This window comes from Microtus ochrogaster, chromosome 10 (assembly GCF_000317375.1).
Source record: "Microtus ochrogaster isolate Prairie Vole_2 chromosome 10, MicOch1.0, whole genome shotgun sequence".
Taxonomy (NCBI): Eukaryota; Metazoa; Chordata; class Mammalia; order Rodentia; family Cricetidae; genus Microtus; species Microtus ochrogaster.
In genome coordinates, this window is record NC_022016.1 from 65,817,983 (window position 1) to 65,842,310 (window position 24,328).

Sequence of the window (24,328 nt, forward strand, 5' to 3'; positions counted from 1 at the left end):
GACATTAAGGGAAAACGTAAGAAAGATAAAAAGACCTTTCCTGGTATTCTCCCATCCATCTGATATGATTAACAGTTGATAAAAGTTTATAGAAATCCAGGGGCACCTCCGTGTGGGTGACTGCCCTCTCCTAGCCTTTAGCAGTGTCTTCAACTACAAACTGATGGACAGAAAAACTGATAAAGTGGATGAATTTCCTCTTATTGTTTGTTACAAGTGTTTCTCTACTATATTTCTACAGATAGTTTACTAAGAAACCTCATTCAAAAAAAAAAAAAGAAAAGAAAAGAAAAAAAGAAAAAAGTTCGTGTGTGGTTCCCCTAACTGACTTCCCATTCTGGAAGCCCTTGGTCAAGTAGCTGGGTTAATTGTCATGAAGATTAGTGTGATGTTGAAATAAGTACGAATGGTCAAATTACAGGAGTGAAAAGTGGAAGAATGGGTTTTGGTTTGGGCCTGAAAGGGTTAATTAAGGTTTTTTTCATGGGTTATTAAAGACCCCCAACCCCTGCCTTAGGAGTCATATTGACACCCCACCACAGGGCTGCTCGGCTCCTCTATTGACATGTTGCTGGTGGGAGCACAATGGCCTCTGTGTCTGCAAATCATTGCTAAAATCATCTCAAGGAAGAAAGTTCCCAAGCTTTACCATTAGACAAAAGCCCGTGAGTTGCAGTGTGCAGCTCAAAAACCCAGAGTCAGCAACTTCTATTGATTAAAAACTAACCTTTAAAGTAACTCTGAGAGTGTGTGGTTAGCATTTAAATTTAAACATGTCATGAGTTGATTTGTGTTACTGAATACCAGCTCAGAAGGAGTAACATTCACAGCGTAGGGTTTTTTTTTTTTTCTAACTCCGTTAAGCAGCTAAAGTATTTCATGAAATGTCAATAGGGCAGAAAGAAAAGGGGAGGGGCCGATGCCGGGCCTCATCGTTTTCTTTCCCATGCACATATCCCCCCCCCCAATAGAAAAGTGTGGAGAGGGAAACACAATAATTAGTCCTTTGTCTAACTTTCTCAAATGCCAAAGAAAGACAGATTAATTAAATATACAACAGTGTTGGTTTTTGGAGTGGGGGTCTAGCTTGCTGGGTAGGTCATAAATTAGGCAGAATAAATACTTCAGTGTGTTTGCAGTGGGCCTGCTACGTCAGAACCACTGGAAGGTTGGTGGGAGGAGAGCAGAGGGTTTCTTGCTAATGATAGTCACGTCTGGGTCTGTCTGGTTGCTAAGAGCAACCAGACATGATGTAACACCAGGATGAACTTGAACTTGGGGGACTTGAAAAGAGAACAATAGACCAGAGCAATCAATAAAGCCTATTTCAGTGAAGGGTTACAGAGCTGCTCTGGGGTAACCTTGTGGGCGAGGCACACACTGAATAGTAAGATGTGTGAAGAAACTTTTTTTTTTTTTTTTTTTTTTTTTTTTTTTTTTTTTTTTTTTTTTTTTTTTTTTTTTTTTTGCTTTGCTTTGCTTTGCTTTGCTTTGCTTTGCTTTGCTTTGCTTTGCTTTTTAACAGAAGTACAGGGCACTGCTGGGTTTTGTAGTGTCCTGAGTTCAGTGGGACGGAAAACTGCTCCCCCTGCTGACTTGCCAGGTTCCAAGCCTTTGCTTCAAGAAGTCCTGACTGTCACATGGAAGAGGTCCCGAATTTCACAAGTGCCCTAGAAAGCATGCAGACAGATTGAGACCAGCACTGGCCGCTCCGTTTCAGACTGGGCTGTACCAGAGGGCATGTGGCAAGCGATCTGAGTCAGCGCTAAGGAGAGACTGACCACAGATACAGCTTGGGGCCCGCGGCCCTCCCTCTCTTTCTCACCCATCTTCCTTTCGTCCGCCTAGCTTTAGGCCATGTGCGCTTGGCCAGGGTGATTTCCTTTCCAGCTAGAAGCAGCTTTCTTGTGTTCCCCCCTAGCACACGGCCAGAGAGTAACATCTACGAGTCTACAGGATGAGTGGTTTTGTGGTTTGTTTTGTTTTGTTTTTTTAAAGCTTCTCTGGAAATCAAAGGTAGCTTGTTGTTACCAGGAAATCTTACACCAACATCCTTGGAGCTGTCATTTAGCCATTTATCCCGGGGATCAAAGGAGTCCCGACTTTTTCCTAATTGTAGCTCTCTGACAAGAGTGAACCTTAGCCCTCCGGAATCCGTTCTGATGTAACCGTAGTTGGTGCTGTCGGCGTCGAACTTGTAGCCATTAGCTTTGCCTAGAAGCTGCTGGACTTTCTGACTCCCAGCAACCGCAGTGAGTTCTTGAGGGCACTTTAGAGGAAAGCTGGCAAAAGGCACACACTATTTAACGTCACTTGGGAAACTGACGCTGGCATTTGTCTGTAGTTGGTCATTTTGTTTAGCTGACTTTCTTTGCTGACAAAGAAACGCCAGCAGACATAAACGTGGTCGCCTGGACATTTACGAAAGGGACATAAGAAGGGTCCACAAGCTGAGGGAGAGCTCCACTGGCGCAGGAAGCGGATAGAAACATGGATGAGGACTAAGCGGTGGCCCATTTTCTCCTTGAATCTGATGATGCTTCATAAGGTGTGGTCCTCTTGATCTCTTCTAAGAGAAGAATAAAAACTAGGTATATTCATCTGGGTGGGAGATGAATTTGCACCCTAAGTTCTCCCTCGTAACAATAGCTTCCCGATAGCCCAGGCCACCAATCCAGTGTTTCCCACCAGACCTTTCTGTTTTAGCTGCCTCCACCAGCCACCTGGCATGTTCACAGAATGTTGTGTTTATGTTTCGTACCTGTCTTTAGCACCTACACCTCACTGAAAAATATATTGAGAAAATCATAGCAACAACTACCCTCTACAGCGCCTAACCTCTTCAGCCACTTTCCCACCAATTTGCTTCTCTTTCTTGAGCCCACCCATCACTGAGCGAGGTGCTAATAACATAGCCAGGTTCCTTGCCCTTTTTTAACTGCTCCCCACTAGGTTACAAAACCTGATGTGAATGTTGTGTGGCCAGAAAGGTGTCACTTAGTAAGACATACTCAAAACACTGGCAAACCCCAATCAAGATAATGACTTTTAACGTCAGAGGAGTGAGATTTCAATTTCAGTGGCTTGATATTTACTGTCACCCGCCATTCCTTGTCCACATAAACCTCTGAGGTCAATTCTGATCCCTTGGTTCAAAGAGCAACTTTCAAAGTAGTTTTACAAAATTGCACATTTTTGTGTTTGTACACTGAGGATCTCTGTGGGCTTTGCACACGCCAGTCAAGCCCGTGCACCAAATCTCAGCATGCACCTGCACTTCTAAGTATATTCTTCTTTTTGTCTTCCAGTCCTGGTACCTGGGATAAAAGTTGCAGCGTCCCACCATCAACCAGACAGACCACCTGACCCCTTCTCAACTCTGTAACATGGACGCAACCTCAGCCCAGCGCAGTTACAACTTCACTGTCAGTGGAAGGGGAGAAAAACCGACTCGAATCAACTTGTACATGGAAACAGCAAGCGTCATGGTCAAACAGCAAAGGCCATAACCTTTCGGGATTTTTTTTAAAAAAAAAAATACTTTAGGGACTGTCGTAATTTCTCATATGGTGCTGGAAATGGTTGGGCTGTGTGACATTTGAAGTGTTTCGGTGGTGGTGTGAGCATTAGGTGAAGCGGCTGGCAGAGGAGGAGCCTTGCTCACTAACTTCCTGTTGTAACACACTTCCCTTACGAGCCTGGCCTTTTCACAGTATTTCATGACTTTGCCCATGCAGGTGTGCCCCTCCCTGAGCATCTGGAGCACCTGGAGAATGGAATCTTTTGTAGTAGCTGAGATCTGCAATCTGTAACTTACAGGACACTCAAAGGGCAATGGTTTTTTTTTTCTTTTTTTTTTTTTTTCCTGTAACATAGTAGAAAAAGAAAATGCAGTTGCGTTGATCTTTCTTTTCGTTTGGTTTGGTTCAGCAGTCAGCAGTTACATACACAACACAGCCCGCAGGGACAGTGAACCCACCCATGTTGCAGAACAATTCCAAAAGGACGGCAAAGACTACTGCTATCATTTGTTGTGTTTTCAAGAAATGCTGCACTTACATAAAAAAAAAACATTTTTCAACAATTTCAACAATGACACAAAAATTCACATGGAAATGGGGAAGATGGTCTGTTTTGACAGAAACTGACAGGAATCAAAACAATCGAATTTTGAATTGAGTGAAGTGCAATTTCATTGGATAGCTAAGTATCTTTGTAAGATAGAGATTGTTGAAAATTCTATTTTTGTTTTTCAAGTCCTTCCACCCCAGGACTCTAAATTATTGGGGTAAAAAACAGCCTTGCAAGAAAAAGGGGAGCTATTTTTGCTTTTTATGTTTTTTATTGTTAAACTTGTATCCCTTTAAAAAAAAACTGAAGGAAAATTTAAAAAAAAAACAAAAAAATACAAATCTAATGGTGCTTTTACCACAATATGTTAACTACATTAAATGCTAATTAATTATTTTCTGTTATCAAAGCACATAACTCAAATGAAATCATGGTATCTGTTAATTTTATAAGCTAGAAATCACTATAATGAATTATGCCAATTCTGGAAATTTTTACATGTGTATGGCAACACCAGATCAATCAGTTATCAAGCGCCTCATTGTACCAGACCTTGTCCAGAAGTTTCAATGACCCTTTGCAAGCCCTGAACTGGGCTCTGGGAAACTTTAATCCTCAGAACTCTGGTAGGGAAACAACTGCTGGTGCCCATTCAGATCAAGGGTACTCGTTAGGGAAAACGAAAAAAGTTCACCCCCCCCCCCAATGTCTTGTATCTTATGTTTAAAAACAAAAAAAAAAAAGACAAAAAAAGATCAAAAAAGAACAAAAAAATAAAAAAGCAGAAACAAACAAAAAAAAATGCAAGTGATTTTTCTACCAGACAGCGAAGCACCCCCTTGCTTCCCATGCAACGTCAAGGTTTCCTATGCTATACATATATATGTGTTCTGGCCGGCAGGCCCTGCTGGCCGGAGGAAGTCTCTGCATGTTCTAGTGTTAGTAACTAATTTTTATATAGCTAATGTAGGATAAAGTAGAGTGCATTAAGACAATATTGTAACCCTCTCTAGGCACTTGCCTTTAAACTGTCTCAGCCCTTCAGAAGGGCTCAACTACTGTCCTATACAATCAAGTAACTGAAATTCTTGGGAAGACACTTTGCTCCTCATCTTTACCCCCAAACGGTGTTGTTTTGTTTTTATTTTTTTCCTTAATTTGCACGAAAACAGAAATTCCATATCAATGTGCCTTGCCCTGGATAGTGGTGACTTGTGGAATTGTTGCACACGCCCCTCTGTTGAAGGGGTTCTCCCTACTCGAGCATTCGGAGACACTTTTTGTAAATGTAACTTTATGTCAGCCATCGTCCATTTCAACATCTAGACCTAAACAGAAAGTTAGCTGTTCCGCAGACAGGCGTAGTCTTGATTGTCCTGTGTGGTCAGTGGCAGTGCTATTCTGAGCTCTGTAGATGCTTACAATATCAGTATTTGGGATGTTGCTGCATTTGTTTTTCAATTTATTTGGAGTCTTCCTTTATTTTCCCCCAGATATATGAAAATATGCAATACCTGCTTATATCATGTAGAAAAGCTTAGCAATTATTAGTTTTTCTTTTTTTTTTATTTGACCAAAGTCAGTGCTGCATTTGACGCAGTGTGTTTTTAGGTGTCTGTCTTTGTATCTTCTGTGGTTTTTGATGCACGTGCGCAGGAAGGGCTCCTCTTAGAGAAGCAGTCAAACTGTGAAGCACTAAGCTGACCCTGCTTCAAGCAATTTTGTTTTTACAACTGTTCCTTTCACAAGCAAGCCTTAAAAAAAAAAAAAGACAACTTCCTTTCTCTTCAGCCCCCACACCCACTTTTCTTAGCAGACAGCAGTCAATCCACATTCAATAAAAAGTACATAATGCCCATTTTTATATGCACGTTTTTAAACTTCCAAGTTCTGAAAATTGTTTACTGGTTATCTCTATTTAAGGAAAAAAAATAAAATAAAACATTTTGGATTTTCATATGTGTCTGATAAGTGGTTGAATAGTCGCTTGGCGCTGTTGTATGGTGTGATTGTCAGTGTACGGTGTCACTTCCTATAGCCAGCAGCCTACTTTGCCTTCCCTCTAGCACTTAGCTGGGCATTACTTTATTATGACATATGTGCACTAAAAAGAGAGAGAGAGAGAGAAAGAAAGAAAATAGCAGCTTTCAGTGCTTCACAGTGAAGGGAAAAAAGCCTAGACAAACATTTTGTCAGAACCTTGCAAAATGCCAAGGTATTACCAGTAAATTGGTTGTATATACAATAAAATTGCACCCTTTTTTTAAACAAAACCAACTAAGCAATAGTTTGGGCAGTTTTAGGTGTTTTTAGTGAGCATGTTGTAGTCACGGCTGCAAAGAGAGAGGATAAACTGCCCACTCAGAGATAATTTGTATCGTTGTATAGTTTTATTGATTACACTGATTTATTCTACCCTATTTTATAATGCAGGACTTTTGTAATGTTGTCTAAATGAGGAAAAATTTCTGTCAAATTAGCCTAGTGAAATTTCTGATTGTTCATTATAAAGGCAGCGTTCATAGAATTGCTTTTCGTTTCTTTTCAACCCACTTTGGGAACTGGATTTAAGTTTAAAACTTTCCTGTTTCCTTTTTGTTTGTTTGTTTGTTTGTTTTTTGTAAGTATTTAAATACAGTTATTTTCCGCCAATGGTATAGCATATTCCTATGCTTGAGAAGTGTAGGGCTACTGAAGAACCATTGCAAAATGAACGTTACAGGTGTGCTGTATTTTTGAAGGTATTTTGTTGTATTAAGTTTGATGAAGCTAAAGTTAGGGAACTCTGAACAGAATTGCAGGAAAAAAAAAATGTTTTCAAGGCTCTAAACCATTGTGGAGGCAGCGTAGGGTGAAAGCAAACAAGGGTTACGTAGTAAATACACTGAGTTCCGGTTCCGTTCACGCTTCATTGTCAAGAAAGCCGCGGGAAACCGTAGTTTGGTTGTCATCAAGTAGGAAGAACAAAACACCGACCAACCCACGTGTTTTGCGTTTTAGGTTCAATGCTGAGCGAAGGTGCTTGAGGAAGACATTACTACAAGGGTGTAGAGACAGTCAGACAGACTCAAGAGCTATCAGCATTTGAAGGCCCAACCTTGATTCTGAGAAATGTTGGATTATTTTTTTTTCCCCTTCTCTCATCAAATAGCATTAACACAATTGGCAAAAGTGGTCCCTCAAATGACTCCCCCCAGATTTTTTTCTTTGGGAACTGAAGTCAGAGGCACAAACACTAACTCTCAACATCTTCCGGTCACTGCTTGCCCTTGGCCCCTCTGCTGGCCACTGTTCCTTTTCTAACTCCTCCTGGGCAGAAGCCCTCTGGTGCCATGCTCCTACCCCTCCAGCTCTTCTCTCCCCACTAAGGCGTGTGTCTTCAGCCTCTTCTTGGCGGGACATTAGCTCACTCCCCACCCAGTGCCGCCATCACCCAGATAACTCCCATGGGTTCTCCAGTCTGCGTTCTCCCAGCTTTCCGTTTTCTTTCCCCGACAGTCCAAGTGTGCAGGATCCAAATCACGCTGTGCTATCTTCAGTCAGCCCACAGGAATATGCAAAACCCATCTCAAAAAGGTCGCCTTTCACCTTCCCAGATCCTTATCCTCATGTGCTTCAACCTCTGTAGTGGTGATATCATGAGTTATTTGCAAAGGAAAACATTTTCTCCTGTGATTTTTTTTTCTTTTTTGGTGGAGAATGGTTTTTAAGGATGTCATTTGATATTCCCTTCCATCAGAGTCTCTCCCCTCATCTCTACCACTCCATCCTCTCCTCCCTATCTCTTTCTCTCTGGGTGTCTCTGTCTTTCTGGTTTTTCTTTGCTTCTTTTTTCTTTCTGGTTTCTGGTAGCAGGCCTCCATTGACAGGTGTAAAATACGAGACGTGTGGTCAGTGAGGAGCGCTTTGGTGGTGCCTCCCAGCCTACCCGCCAGACCTTCCTAGACAGTCCCAGAGGCTGCTCCGCCCTCCGGGCATGGCTTTCATTTACATGGGCTTCTGAGGCCATTTTGTCTTGACGTCAATGCATGCATTTACTGTTTGACCGTAATCCTACTCTGCCTTCTCCACGTCCAAGGCTGTGCAATCGTCTAATTAGTGTCATGTATGTTTCCCCTTTATTTTTCCAATAAAAAAAGCAGTGGGATGAAAATTGCTTTGATATATAGCAGGTATATTGAAGCTATTCCATAGCACTTAACTAGTGTCACCAGTTCTGAAATCAATTTAATGTTTAATGCAAATCCATTACATGGTGCTATTACAGGCTGACAAAATGATTTACACAAATGTGACAACTTGGGCTCAATTCACTCTGCTTCCCAACAGTGTAAATGCATAGCAGTGTTTATCTGCATGAGAACTATGCACTAATCTATCTGAAGAAAAAAATAACTATATCAACTTTGGTATCTACTTTCCGTTTACTTCAATCCTTGCCTTTTTGGTCATTGTTATAATGCCAGCTTTAGGACAGAAAGAATTATAAGAAAACCAGCATAATACCTGATATATTAAAATGTAGTGCCTGTGAAATCTGTATTATACTGCTCTTCTGAAGTAAGATTTTTCTACACCGGTAGCCTTCGCTGTCTGTCAGTCAGGATCTCTGGTATAGGTGATGTAAGATAACCGTACAATATTATGCATGCTATTCCATAATGCTTAGTGAACTGTATGAATATTACTCAAAGTTCTGTTAGTCTTTTTTTTTTTTTTCTGCCTCGGTTCTTGTCAGCTAGGTTTGAGGTATTTCACTGAGAACGCGAACTCTGTCTTCCTTCCGGCTGTCTTCAGTATCTTGGAGGTGTACACTTACTTAAATTCAGTATTACGTGTGTTTTGTTTTCCTTTTTTTGTTTTTGTTTTTTGTTTCATTTTGTTTCTCCTAAGGGACAAGCATGGGTGTTTGATTTCAGAAATCAGTATCTGGTAAGATTTTTGTCTCAAAACTACCATTTGAATTTCAAGAGCGCTACTGCAAAAACCACTCTGAGAACATTTCCAAATATGAGTCGCTGGCGTGACCCTCCGCAGGAGCTAGGCGACACTGACATCTTAATGGACAGTTTACCCATGCTTGATCCACCTCACACCAGACTTCTTCATATTAAACAGAAAAAAAAATCATAAGAATTCACGTGGCTATTCAGTTACATGCACAGATGCAATGTTTTCTTCCAAACTATAACTCTGTACAAACTTTGGGCTCGATTCATAAGAAAGAAGTTTGCTATTAACACGGGATTTTTTTTAATATGCTCTTTTTTTTCGGGTCTAAATTTGAAACTACTTGCTTTCCAAATTGATTTTTTTCTTTTTCTTAATTTTCCCCCTGAACCAGCCAGCACCCATCTGCCTCATTCTCCAAAGGGTCGCATTAAGCCAGCAAGCAAGTTAGAGGGCTAAGACATGAGAACTAGGTCCCAGCAATGCTCAGTAGCAATGTGAGAACTCCAGCATGGGGCTATAGCACATTGAGGACCCCTGCTCTGTGTGCCACGCATCCCTACCCGTAGACTCACCATGCTATCTGGGTCGAAACACAAACTTTGTAAACTGTATCTGGACCACGAGAGGGTACAGGAGAAGTCCTACCTCTTATCTCACTAGAGCAAGTTCCTGGCAGAAAGTATCACAGACTTGAAAATACGAAGTTTCCTGCCTCTATAGTGGTTTCAAAGGCAAGTGCTATCCAAGGAATAGGCCATTCTTCCTGCTCTTCAATGCTCAGCTTCCAAAATACCTAACGCTGGTTTTCCTTTTCCCTTGACTGTTACTTGTAGTATTCTTATTTTTTAAATTTTTTTTTCTTGCGAATAACCTGTTAGCATTCTCAACTAAGGGTCTCAGGCCACTGGCTGTGGTGGGAGGCAGGTGTGAGGGAGCTGCTAGCTCTGTTCCCCCTCAGGCCGCTGTCTCTCTGCTGGTCTTGGCAACCTTGCCACTGAGATACCAGCCAGACTAGAGCAGACTGCCAGCAGGTCCCGTTAGGTCCTTAGGGAGACTGTCAAGGCCAAGTCCATGCTTCCTTCTCTCCCCTCCCGCTAACCCTTTCCATCACACATGGAAATAAAAAATGTCTCCTCAGAGTGCCTCTGATTTTCATTTCAAATTGTGGGGGAAAGGATTAAAAATCTTTACATGATGGAAAAAGAGACCTATTGTGAAATGAAACACCCCGTGTTAATAACTTGGTCTGAAATTGTTTTTATGAGCCGGGCCCCCTGTGCCTCTAGCATATTTGTATTGACTCTCATAGTTACCCTTTTCGTTGACTGTGTTCTGTGAAAACTTGTAATTGGTTGAGAATCACTGTGGGCGTCCATTCTTATCAACTAAATCTCCACAGGGTTTTCGAGCTGGTGTGGATTAGTTTAACTCTTGTATTCAACCCTTAGTGCTACCACCTTCTCACATTACAATACAATTACTGGAAGCAAGTACTGCATTTCCTATGCAACAAAAAAGGAAAAATAAAAAATTGCTAATGCTACAGAAGTCATGTCTTCCTTTGCTGGGTACATCATGACCTGTGCTGTGGGCTGGGGCTTCTCCAAAAGATGGGCTTTCTGACCGCAGCGTCGTTACCCTGGATGAGCTTCATGTGTGTAGGATCTTCCACAGGGTTCCAAAGAGAGTATGGCATCCTACCCGCCTGGATAGCTGCAAGGTTGCACACCCACCTGGAGCTTCCTGTGTCCCTGGAGTGCTTGCTCTCTGTGATTTATTCTTGCTATCAGGCATCAGGAAGTGGGTCCTATGAGAGAAGGGGCATCTTAATGGCCCTGGATGGGATAACTGTAGGGCACAGCCATCAGCCATGGATCTGGAGAAGCACAAGGAAGCAAGGGTTCAGGTGGTGAGGGTGGAACACGTGTGGCTGATACCTGGATCTTTTGAGGTAGAAGGGCACCATCAAAATGGGAACACTATACTACGTGACTAGCAGCTCTGTGAGAAAAGGATTGGCTGGAGCTAGAATTACCAAGGGAGGTGAGGCTTCTGCCGAGCGAGGCCTAGCTGGAGCTGGGGATGTCAGAAGCAGCTGGAGAATGCTTTACAGCTGTAGCTGCTGCTGCCACACTGTGGAAAGGAAACTCTCTCCTCTCCGTCCTCCTCTTGGCTCCCACCAGGGTATCTCCTTGGCTGGTTCTAATCGTAGCTGTTTAGAAGGAGAGCCTGGAAATAAGAAAATACCAGCCCCAGCCTCAACAGCAGGATGTGAACTGGTACACTAGGCAAGCAGGGCCATAAGTCAGGGGCCCATTTAATCCATTTTAACCTTGAGGCAACACCGTGAGATGAGTATAGTTTTTATCCCCTTGTAGATGAGGCTCCTGAGCAGGGATTGGTTGCTGGAGGTCATGCAAAGAGTAATCACCTGGGTGAGATGCAAATACAAGAAGTCAGGTGCCAGCTTCCTTCCCATAATCACACCACTGCAGCTTGAGTCTGTTAACCGCTTCCTCAACAAACGCTAGTGGGAAAGTGCCCACTGTGTGCCAGACACTATGCCAATGCTAGGACTAGTCGGTAAATAGAAGCGCATCTGTCCTGCGCCGTATGATCTAGTGGACAAATATCACTCAGATCCACTCAACAGCACAGTCATCATGGGTCTTCACATTGTTCTGAAAGTCAGTGAGGCCAATGTCATAGGTAAAAAACGATCAGGCAAAAGACAGAGTAAGAATATTTCACAGTGGGCAATAAGGAAACAATATGTAGGAAGGTGCCTGGAATCAGCGTGGAGCTTACACCTACTGGGGACTCCAGGAAGGCATATTAGGCTGAAGGAAGGAGAGACAATAGGGTGCAATATGAAATTTGATCTTGAATCAAGACACTGCATGTCTTTGTAGCACAAGATGGATTTTTACTTGCTACTTTTCCCATCACGTGACAGAAACACTGGGCTCATGTTTCATAGGGGCTTTCAACCGTCAAACTGAAGAACGCAGGGTGGAGATCTTGATGGTAGGAGCATGTATCAGAGACCGACCCCTCGCATCCCAACAGGCCAAGAGAAGGCACAGGCCAACACCAGGGATAGTATAACCTTCCAAAGCCCTACCTCTCCAGCCTACCTCCACCAACCAGGACCCACCTCCTAAGGGCCCCAGGGCCTTCAAAAAGCCAAGTCTCCAAGCTGGGAACTGGGCATTCAAAACATGAGCCTGCAAGGGAACATTTCACTCTCATGTCATAGGAGAGAAGCTTATAAAACAGCCATTCATTCGATTTGTATAAAGAACTAGACCGTCAAAGAAACAATTCCACATGCCACAGCCATGAGGATTTTAAACTTATTTTACATGTCTCTTGTGGGTAGCCTGAGACCTCTGCACAGGATTGCCTCATTCTAGGACACAAGACAGAAAACAGATAGCATTCGGACCGCTGCAGGAGGTATAGGCAGGGTTCTTAATGGCTTTTAACAGCCCCATCTGGAGTCAACGCCTGCCACTTTGGCTCACATCTCATTGGCCAAAGCAAATCACAGGAAGGCCAGAGAACAAGGCTAGACTTAAGGAGGGGAGGAAGTGAGCATCGTACAGGGACTGAGGGGAGCAGAGCATTGAAGAAGTTAGAGCTGCAGAGAGGGAGTAAGCAGTGGGCTGCAGGCTCAAGACAGAATGCAAGAGAAGTGAGCAGAGCAGAGCCCAAAAAGGACAGTAATGGCTACTAAGCACTAAACTCTCCTGCGGCAAGCGCTGTGGTTCTGCTCTGATGACAACTATTGTAGAGGCACGGTCAGTCCTTACAATGAATTTCTGACCAAGTTGAACTGAGCAACTTCTTAATACTTGACTTAGAGCTTAAGTTAAGTCAAATCAGTCCCTAATCACTTTGGTCTTTATAATTTACCCTCATGAGATTGGAATCCGAGTCAGCCTAAACCATCTAGGACAGGGGGTATCCCGGTGCAGGGCTTGGACATGGGACCATACTGAAATCAAGACCATGGACTCAGGTACCAAACTGGTTGGGTTGACCCCTAGCGCTCTTCTTCATTAGCTCTGTGGTATTGGCTAATACCTCAGTTTCCCCATTGATAAAATGGGAATAATTATGACATGGTCATTATGGATATCTAACGAATTAAAATGTGCTTAGCCTGCCGTGTTATAAATGCTACGTGAACTCGACAACCAAAGAAAGGACCGCCATGCAGAGATTTCAGTGCAGTGGTAATAGAAATTCTCTTCCTGCATATTCTCACACCTTCATTTGGGTGAATTCTCAGCTAAACAGAAAGAAGTAGCCCAAGAAATTTAGTCTAGGATTTACATGTGTGATTTCTCATTTTCTGAATGCTGCCAACCGTCAGTTCTTCAATTTCCCCATCTACAAAATGGAAAAGAGTCTGGTGCCTCCTTTAGGACCTGAAACAGTTGATACATGTAGAACACCCTCCCAGCCAACTACCAATCACAGAACAGCCTGTTATTATTTGGTTCAACCAGAAGAACGGAGCCCTGAAATCCAGGAGGACAGGGAAGTTACAGGGAGAAGCTGAGCTTGAAACAAGAGTACTCCTGGGTGAGGTGAGACAGGCCTGTAATCCCAGCACATGTGACATGGAGGCAGGAGAATTAGGAGTTTGTGGCCAAGCTGAACTACACAGATAGACCCCTGTCTCAAGAGGGTCAGTGAGGAGGGGGTGGACAGAGGAGGAGGATGGGGAGAGGCAGGAGGAGAAAAGAGATCAAAGAGCCCAGAGAACTAGAGGGAATCCCACTCCCATCTTTTATTGGCCACAGAACATGAAGCGAATTATCTGTGCACTGTGTTTCTCAGTTTCCTCGCCTGTCAGATGAACACAGCAATATCTTCCTCCCTGCGGGGAGAAGTGAGAACAGCGCAGTAGACACAGATGAGAATGCAGTGGCATAGACGGGCATCAACACTAGATTAGGATGGAGAGAACCCAGCTTCAGGCCAACACTGGCCCTGGTCCCATTTTCCCAGACAGGCTTGGCCAAGCAACTGATTCTTACCAGCAGGGACAATGGGCCCAAGGGAAGTTATGTCAGCCATCATTTCTGGACTTTCAAGTTCTGGCTCTTTGGTAAATGAACGTGACTAAGTAGGAAAGGTCCCACTGGCCATGAGCAAGACCCAGGGTGGCCTTTGTCTTGTAAAGAAGAAAAGAGATACTCCAAAGAGCGCCAGCTCAACCCGTGTTGGCTTTGCATCCAGCACATTCAGTACGGATTCCAGTCCTATTCAGCCAGCTCTGCTAATAAAACAACAGGCACGCTGGCTCCTACCAGCTCGTTGGGCATGCTGGCGTCATCAGTGCCCACTGTATGCCAGTCAAACCAGAGCACTCACCTCTTCTCCCCCAATCAAGTCCATCTGCCTTCCCAGAGAATAAGCTACATTCAGCACTGTGTTTCTCTGTGTCTTTGTTCATGTTCTCCCTCACCCGGATCACCATGCCTTTCCTGCCTCACCTTAATGCTAACCAACATTCAGAACTGAGTACTCTTTTGGACAAGATTTATTCAAAGTATGCTTATTTCATGGCATTACAATTGAATTAATTGTTTTTCTGACGTGTGTGTGTTACTAGAAATTGAACGTTGGTGCTCACACATAATAAACAGATTCGCTACAGCTCAACTATTTTCCCAGCCCATTTTTTATTTCTTATTTTGAGACAGGATCTCACCAATTTACCCAAGATAGCCCAGTCTAGCCTTGAACATACTCTGTAGCCCAAGATGGACTAGGATTTATAGTCTTCCTGCATCAGCCTTTTGGATAACTGGATTTCAAGTCTGGTTCACATTGCACTTTAAATTATAGAAAAATACCATGTGTATATAAAAATAGACAGAATTGTCAAGTTAATTTTGTCTACAATTTATCATTTACAATCAACTTTGGACTCTCTGCTCCTGTCTTCTTCCTGGCCATGCTTAGATTATTCTGAAACAAATTTCAATTACCATATAATTTCATTTATAGATGTAACTACATCGCCAAAAGACAAGGTTCTTTTATGAAATATATTTGGGATACAATTTTTATATCTCAAAATGTTGGGAAAATTCCTTGATATTATCAGCTATCATTGTTCAAATACTACCAATTGTCTCCATTTTTTTTAATAATTTGGGGGCTGACAATATGGCTCAGAGGTTAAGAGCTCTTGCTGCTCTTCTAGAAGATCCAGGTTCAATTTCCAGCACCCATATGGCAGGTCACAACTATCTGTAAGTTTGATCCCAAAGGATCCAGTGCCCAATTCTGGCCTCTGGGGGCACTGAATACATATAGTATATAGATATACATGCAGACAAAACATCTATACATACAATTTTTTTGATTTTGAATTTTTAATGATTTGTCTAAGTAAAGAACCAAGTAAGGATTCATATACAAAGATTCAAAGTAAGGATTCATATACATCTTAAGGCTGTAAAGTATATAAAATCACCCTCCAACTCTTATATTTTCCTTATGATAATGTGCTCCCCTTTCATTTATATTGAGGAGTTTTTGTGGGTTGCAACTTACTCCTATACCTCAGCAGGTGTGGTGGTTTGATGAGAACAGCCCCGCCCCCCACCATAGCCTATATGATTTGAATACTTGTTCCCTAATAGGTGGAACTGTTTGGGAAGGATTAAAAGGTGTGGCCTTGGAAGAGGTGTCTTTGGGGTGGGCTTTGATGTTTTGAAAGCCTGTGCCATCCCCAGTTAGCTCTCTTCCTCTGCCTGAACTTGCGGATCAGGATACAACCTCTCAACTACTGGTCCAGTACCATGCCTGCCTGCTACCACCATGTTCCCCACCATGACGATCATAACCTCTGGAACCATGAACCCCCAAATTAAATGATTTTTTTTTCTTTTTCAAGACAGGGTTTCTTTGTGTAACAACCCTGGCTGTCCTGGAACTCACTTTGTGGACCAGGCTGGCCTCGAACTCACAGAGATCTGCCGGCCTCTGCCTCCCAAGCACTGGAATTAAAGGCATGTGCCTCCATCATCTGACAAATGGTATATATTTTTAAGTTGCCTTGGTTATGGTGCTCTTTCATGGCATTAGAAACTAACACTAAAGTAGAAGCATGTCCCTGACTTTGGGAGTTGACCCAATAGGAGGTAATTCCAAAGCTATCTTGAACATCATTCATGACATACATACACTGGACTCTGGCTCTGAAAACTATGGAAGAAAAAAAAAATCCCTGGACCCCAGAAAAAGGTGCTGCTGAAACCACTCTTCCCCAGCCACACCCCTTTTCTCTGACAGAAGGAAGAGAGACTAAGAGTTCAATGAATGACAAATCCGTGTTCTCATTTGTTCCTTTCTGATAACTTTTTAAAGCCAACTTCACCCTAAGGGAAAACAAGGTAAGTAATTCTTGTTTAACTCTCAAGAGAGGAATTCTCTGCTTGGCCACTAAGACAGCTGGATTCTTGACGATGCCTGGGCCACACAACAAATTTTATCAAATATCTCCTATGTACTAGAACTTGAGACTATCAAAGGAGATAAAACCAAAATAATTCCAACACGGTGAAAAGTTTATCAGAGGAAGCAGATATGCAAGCCAGGTAACTGTACACTGGCCTTATCTAAATGAGAAATGATGTCCTTTTGTGTTCTCTGTTGCTGTAACAAAATACCTAAGGCTAGGTAACTAATAAAAATGTATTTAACCATGGTTTTGGAGGCTGGGCAGTCTAACTGCATGATGCTAGCCTCTGATTAAGGTCTTCTTGATTCATGAGAGCATGGCAGAAAGTATCACATGGCAAAACTGAGCCTGAATGCTGGCTTGCTACTCTAGCTCTCCATGAAAAGTCACTAATGCCAGTATAAGTGCCCCGCCCTTATTTAATCCCAATTGTTTTTCAAAAACTCTACCTCCAAATATCATAGTTTGAGGATGTAGTTTCCAACATAGAATCTTTTGGGAGACGTATTCAAACCGCAGCAGGCGCCACAGTCTAGAGATGGCCAGTCCAAGAAGTCTTCACAGAGGAGATAGCTCCCAAGAGACTGTCAGAGAGATGTGCACACTAATAAGGACGATGGTAATAGCTGACATATTTGAGTGAGCCCTCTTAACATTGTGTGTTATTCTTAATGCTTGCAGAGACTAGCATATATATCCTGACTCCATGATTATCCCGGTTTTTCTGATGAATACACTGAGTCACAAGAGGCTTCAGTAACTTTCCTGCCTTACTTATTTTAATAGCTTCTTGACTGTAACCTTTATGGCCACTCAGAGGTTCGTAGAACGGAGTACATGTGTCAGCTGCGTTTGACATCAGTAAAAGTCTGCTCAGCACACAGATGGCTCCCCATGCTGGAAAGGGAGGAGAAATTGATTCACCTCTCCAAGTTGATCTTCTTTCTCACTCTTTCCCAAAGTTCTTCCTGCTTGTTTGGTCTGGTCAAGGGGTTTTCTTGAGTAGATTGGTAAAGAGGGACAAGGGTCCTCAGTAAGCCTCTTTCAGAGCTCTGGTCCTAGGACCTCTCTAACTGGCAACATTCCTCAATAGAACATTGCAGCCCCCTGCCCCAAGATAGTTTTCTGTACCCCAGTGAAGGCACTAAGAGCCTCAGAGTACTGCTACATCGTGTATAATCTCCATCTTGCCCAGACCTTTGTAAATAGTGTCTTTATTAAACCCTCTCAAATCATTTTCGATTGACTGGGCCATCTGTTTCCTGCTGGAGCCCTGACTGATAGAGCAGTCAGCCCTGAATCTCCATTCTTCTGAAACAGCAGAGGCTCATATTCACCCACATGATGGATGTCAAGACCATAAATTTTCTCGTCTTAGTTTCTGCTGGACTCAGAAGGCTAGACTCAACCTTCAAAGGTCGCTGGAGTCCATTTCCCTGCCTCTGGCGAGGAATCCCACCCCAACACCACCCCTGAGTGCGCCTGTCAGAGGAAGTATATCTTACTTTGAAGATCTCCAGGTAAAGCAAGACTATAACTCACTCCGGGGCCCTCAGCCTCCTTGCCTGATAAATCTCCCTGCTGTCTAACGCAGCCCCTCCTGTTACAGGTGAAGCCTGTTTCCTTTGTCTGCTCCTTGGTGAGAGCTGAAAAAAAAAAAAAAAGAATCCTTCGGTCTTGGAAACAGGCGTTAAATCATCCTTCCCTTTCCCTAGCTCTGCTGTGCAGATCAATGAAGGCAGGATCGTCTGCACATGCTCATTCGGACTCATCAGCCTGGATGCTCCAAGACAACCCTGACCTGTAAGTAACAGGGGGATATGTTTGAAGGTTGATAAGAGCAGGGAAGGAGAGATGGACCCGCAAGTCTCCACAAGAAATGACTGACTGGCTTCCTGATGGAAGCAATGGTGGATTCTTCTTCTTCACTTGGCGTTTGTCTCCTTGGCCATTTGTCCTCTGCCTGTTAATCTGAGCCTGGATGCTGGAGGCTGCTTGTTACTGGTGTTTACTGGCCCCAACAAAGGGTACTGCCTGCTGTTAGCTTCAGTTCATCTCTGTGTTTGTCAGCTAAGACTGTCCTAACAAAGGACCACAGCCCTATGCATGAAACAGCTATCTATTATAGGTCACGAAGCTGAACATCATCGCCCAGACTGGTGGCTTTGGTTTCTTCTAAGATCAAGTCTCTGTGACTTACAGATGGTGGCCTTCTTGCCATGTCACAAGGCTTTCCTCTGTGCACACATGCCAGGTGGATTTCATATCTGGTGTATGGCCAGGTCCAGCTTGTCCTGGAAATCATCAGTCCCAGTCACTCTGGGACAGGCTGAGCCACAGCTCTTCTACCAAGACTTAACAGTGGTTACATGCTCAGCCAGCCTGACTATGCTTCATGCAATATATTTGCTTCTGACGGTCTTCACAAGAGGCCCATGGCACAGAGGCCCCTGACTCTGTTTCCCTAGGTTCTCTTAAAGGATCTCTTAGACATCACCTACCTCCCACCTCAACTTCCTGCCTTCACCCTTCTTAGTGTGGCTGGATTTATAATCAATAGACTCAACCTAAAGCACCTTTTGAACACAGAGAAACTTTTTCTTGGACTTAAACCTAAAAACGATTAGCAACTCTCTGAAGCCAGGCAACTCAGAACATAGAGGCTCTGCTGTGCACTTGCAAAAGAAAACCAAAACTTGCTGGGCGGTGGCAGTGCATGCCTTTAATCCCAGCACTTGGGAAGCAGAGATAGGTAGATCTCTGTGAATTCGAGACCAGCCTGGTCTACAGTGCTAGTTCCAGGACAGGAACCAAAACTACAGAGAAACCCTGTCTCAAAAAACTAAAAAAGAAAACCAAAACTACTCTTTTTTCTAGATTTATTACCAATAAAGCAAACCTTACTTTGTTACCTCCATAAATTGGTACTCATGAGGCTGGAGAGATGGCTCTGTGGTTATAATCTACTTGGTGGTTAACTTTTTCCAGAGGAACCGAGTTCAACTCTCAGCACCCACACAGGGTGGCTCACAACAGCCTGTAACTAGAGCTCAGGGTATTCCAATGCCTCTGGCTTCCAGGATTACCTGCACTCACGATCACAAACCCACATACACACATAGTCTAAGAGAAAGTAAGTCTTTACAAAGCAGATCGGCACATAAAGGCAAAGCGCACAGACGCTTTTGTTTCCTATGTAGCTGGATCTCAGGGGAATTGAAGATAACAATCTTAGCATCTTAACAGGGACGCTACAGAAATACTAACAACAGTTGCTGCTGACTGTTCCCCTGCAGGTCAAAGGTCATTCAATGAATAGATACTTACTCAAAACCTTGTCTAGTTGAATTGCTTACAGAAAGACTTCATGATACCTTAGAGACAGAAACTAGTCAGGTTTAGAAACAAAGAGTTTCTTCCCTGCCACACATTCCTTTTCTTGCCATGCTGGGAAGGGCACAGTGCCTCCTGCATGCTAGTCAAGTTCTCTGTCACTGAACTACCTTCCCAGCCTGAGAGTCATATAGTTTTTAAATTTTATTTTATGTGGCTACGTGTTTTTTCTGCATGTATTTATAGGTTCCATGTCTGTGCCTTGTGCCCTCAGAAGTTGGAAAAGGGTGTCAGTCTCTGGAATTACAAGTGGCTGTAAGCTGCCATATGGGAGCAGGGAACCAAACCCAGGACCTCTGCAAGAGCAATAGATGCTCTTAACCCTTGACCCACCTCTCCAGCATAGAGACAGAGTTATCCTCTATACATCAAATAATGACTGTTATTTTAACTTCTCTCCCACTGTCAGCAACCAGTCAAAGGAGCTTAGGACACAAATGCTGCTTTCCATCTTAGGATAATTGAAGGAAACGATGTCCCATTGTTTTGACTTTTCTGTAACAACAAGAAAAAAAAAAACACAAATCATATCTAAAAATTGCCCTGTGAAAAATCTTAATGATGACAATGATTTGAACTCACACTGAGAGTTGAGTAGCAGTACCCTTGCTGTGTGCATTATCTCCAGATGTCCCCATATCAAATCAAGAAAATTGCTCCCTGCATCATAGCAGAGAGGTCATGCCTTAAGATCAGGGAAGACTATGTCACCCATTGTCCTTTCTGGTGAACTCCAGGCCAGGTGAGAAGGTACGAGATTCTTAGCAAGGAAGTGTACATCCCTTTACTCTGCTGTACTCTCGGTCTGAACAATGATTCCCCAGATGGAAGTGCGTGCACATCCAGGGCCAGGCCTCAGATATAGCGAGTGGGACACTTGATTAGAGTAGAGAATGCAACAGGCACCTTGTGAAAAATCAGTACGCTAGCATTTCTGGACTGCAAACTTTTGAAAGTAAAATTAAATATAATTCATGGTTGAATATTTAAATACGCACATCCAGCATCACTAGCTTTTAAATGTTTGTCTAAATTTCAACAATAGCTCAGCACATCATCATGGCTAATGGTAAAGAAAATTAAAGCTGTATTTCTTCAGAGGCTACATCCTTCTCTCTGGAGAAAGCCCAGTCTACTTAAAAAGTCTTCCGAAAGTAATAAATGAGAATAGACATTTATTTGTGTGTACAAAATGTTACAGTCAGGTTGGCTTAAATGACAGAAATGTACTTCTTACAGATCTGGAGACCAGTGCACTCAAAATGAAAACACTTTTCTATTGCTGTGAAGAGACACTGTGACCAAGGAAAGGAGAAAGCATCCATTTGGGGGCTGACTTATCATTTCAGAGGTTTAGGAGCACAACAACATGCAGGTGGGCATTGGAGGAGTGATTGGAAGTTTTACATGATGATCCTTAGGCAGAGAAAGAGAGAGATTGGATCTAGCATGGGCTTTTGAAACCTCAAAACCCACCCCCAGAGACATACTTCCTCCAACAAGACCGCACCCTCTAACCCTTTCAAACAGTTCCACTCACTGGTTAAATAAGTGTTCAAATATATGAATCTATAGGAGACATTCTTATGCAAACCACCAAAGCAGCAAATCAGTTCCAATCTCAGAGCTCCTCTCATGACTTAGGAGTGGTATCACTGTATACGTTCATGACTGTATTTTGTGTTCTGACAAAGTTTGCCAGAAGATCAGAGGGTAGAGGAAGCTACTAATTAACCATAAAGGTCTAGAGGTCTGTACAGACCGACAGGAAGTAATAAGGCAGGGTGTAGAGAGGATCTTGGTCCTTTGCGGTCTGAGCAGAGAGGTGAGAGGTGACTGTGGTGTCGTGGTCATTAACTTCTCTGATCTTTCAGCATTTACTACGATATCTGACTCCAGGTTTTTATTATTAAGACTAATTAGGATTGCATTTCATCTGGCACCCAATGTGGAGCTCAAATCAATGACCCTGAGATTAAGAATCCTGTGCTCAAAAATAAAAATAAAAACTTAAAAAGGAGCATACACTCCTGTTCTGAAAAAAAGGGGGGATATAGAAATACAATTTCTATATATTTTTGAATCCACTTTTAAGTCAAAAAGCAACTACTAGTTTTAAATATTTTACATTGGCTTGGATTTTTGTATGTTGATACAACATTGAGATTATTTTTATTATACTGTCTATATGTTATAGAAATCCTAAGATAATAGAGGAGATTATTGAATCTATTTTTAAACCAAAAAAGCAACTACTAGTCTCAAATATTTTACATTGATATTGATTTTTATATATTGGTATAAATTTAAAGTTATTTTTGTTAAAACATACTGTACATACACTTCTACTCTTGTTCAAGGTATTGTACCTATACAGCTCATTTAATAATGCAATGCAAATCTTCAAAGATCTACAGAATATGGCATTTAAGGTGTCTTATTAACATGGGTTCTTTTTTTTAATGACAATGAAAAATGTCTGCTCCTGGCAACACCAATCTACTTCAGAGAAGATGGTGGGCATCGAAGAAACTCTATATGAAGTTTACTTTCTTTGTTACAGAAGTTACCCACTGGGCAAGAAAGTACCCTTGCCTCAATCGCTGACATTTGCTGTCCAAATTGGATGAGCAGAAGCAAGGAACTCAGGACCGAGAGGGGTACACCCACATTCTGAGACAATGGGGATGTTCTTTTGGGAATTCACCAAGGCCAGCTGGCCTGAGTCTGAAAAAGCATGGGATAAAACCGGACTTGCTGAACATAGCGGACAATGAGGACTACAGAGAACTCAAGAACAAGGGCAATGGGTTTTTGATCCTACTGCACGTGCTGGCTTTGGGGGGGCCTGGGCGGTTTGGATGCTCAACTTACTAAACCTGGATGGAGGTGGGCGGTCCTTGGACTTCCCACAGGTCAGGGAACCCTGATGGCTCTTCAAGCTGATGAGGGAGAGGGACTTAATCGGGGGAGGGGGAGGGAAATGGGAGGCGGTGGCGGGGAGGAGGCAGAAATCCTCAATAAATAAATAAATTTTAAAAAAAAATTGGATGAGCAGGACACAAAAGAAAGTGATTGATCGCCAAACTTTAGCAAGACAAGGTAGGACAGCCATTCAGAATATCCTTTTTTACAGAAAAGTCTGTCAGATATTCTAGGCATGTAAGCCAAAAATGGATGCCCAAAATTACAGAGAAACCTTGGGTGGCTGTTCGGGAAGCCAGCTGTTTCTGGCATTTCTCACATTTTTTTTTGAAAGTCACATGCTTGCACTTCCTGGTTATTCAGGTAATTTTATATCCTTCTCAGGTCTCTGATAGAGTTGAAGACTGGATATAGTTTTCTTTGTTAACAATTCAGAAAAAAAACACTAAAGAGGTGTAAAGTGTATAGGGTTGAGAGAGATCAAAAGATAGTTTAGAGTTGGTAATGCAAATTACAATAAACGGTGAATTAGGAACAACACTTTGTACTCACCAACATAGGATAAATAATGAAATATTTTCTCTTAATTTGTCAAATGCTAATGGACTGAACATTGTTAATGTAATTCTTGACTGCATATATTGTATATACTTATTGTACTTATTGTATATAGTTTTTCTATGTTAGTTTTAACCTCTTTTTAATTTTAGACAAAAAGGAGGAAATTTGTGATATTTTGTTTGTATTCTGACAAATAAAGCTAGCCTGGAGATCAGAGAGTGGACCTAGCCATGAGTTAACCATAGAGCCCTGGAGGTCTGTACAGACAGACAGGAAGTGATAAGGCAGGGTATAGACCGGATCTCAGCCCTTTTCAGTCAGAGTAGTTGGAGGGCTAAAAGGTGACTATAACTGGTCCTTTATTTCTCTGATATTTCAGCATTATCACAATATCTGACACCGGGTTTTTATTATTAAGGCTAATTTGGATCACACTTCATATGATCTTCTGTTGGTATATGCCAGAGAAGGTGGCAGGAAGAGAACACACATGCTTTGGTGTCTCTTTTTATGGAGACACCAAGCACAACATGAAGAGCCCAGTTTTATATAGCCTCATCTAAGTCTCTCTAACTCCCAAACACTTTGCCTCCAAATACCATAACATTGGCCATCAGAACTTCAATGGATGAGTTTAAATGTCAGGAATACCACACACGTTCATTCTAATACATTGACATTCTCAGCACACAAAATTAATTCAGCTACTATGGGATAGTAGCAAACAGCTGTAATTCAGTATTAAAGTTCTACTCAAAATAGTACCCTGAGTATTAACATGCCATCTAATAAAATATATTCAGTATATATTTTCTAAAAACTATAAAACACTAAAAAAATGAAAGAAAGCCTTCATAAGGCAGATGTGCCATATTTCTGGATTGACATTCCCAATGTTGTTAAGAAGGCAATTCATTGTGAGTTGATGTATAAAAA

The 24,328-nt window shown here is 42.4% G+C and overlaps 1 protein-coding gene across 3 annotated transcripts in view; it reads left to right on the forward strand.

Annotated features, from left to right (window-relative positions):
• Nfia (nuclear factor I A) overlaps positions 1-10,564 on the forward strand; it is a 346,125-nt gene extending 335,561 nt beyond the window's left edge. For all 3 annotated transcript variants that reach the window (XM_005353438.2, XM_005353437.3, XM_005353439.3), the window contains one exon: positions 3,309-10,564. In XM_005353438.2, coding sequence (XP_005353495.1) covers positions 3,309-3,326 — 18 coding nt within the window. In that variant the 3' untranslated portion in view covers positions 3,327-10,564. The remainder of the gene's footprint in view (positions 1-3,308) is intronic.
• The last annotated feature ends 13,764 nt before the right edge of the window (positions 10,565-24,328 follow it).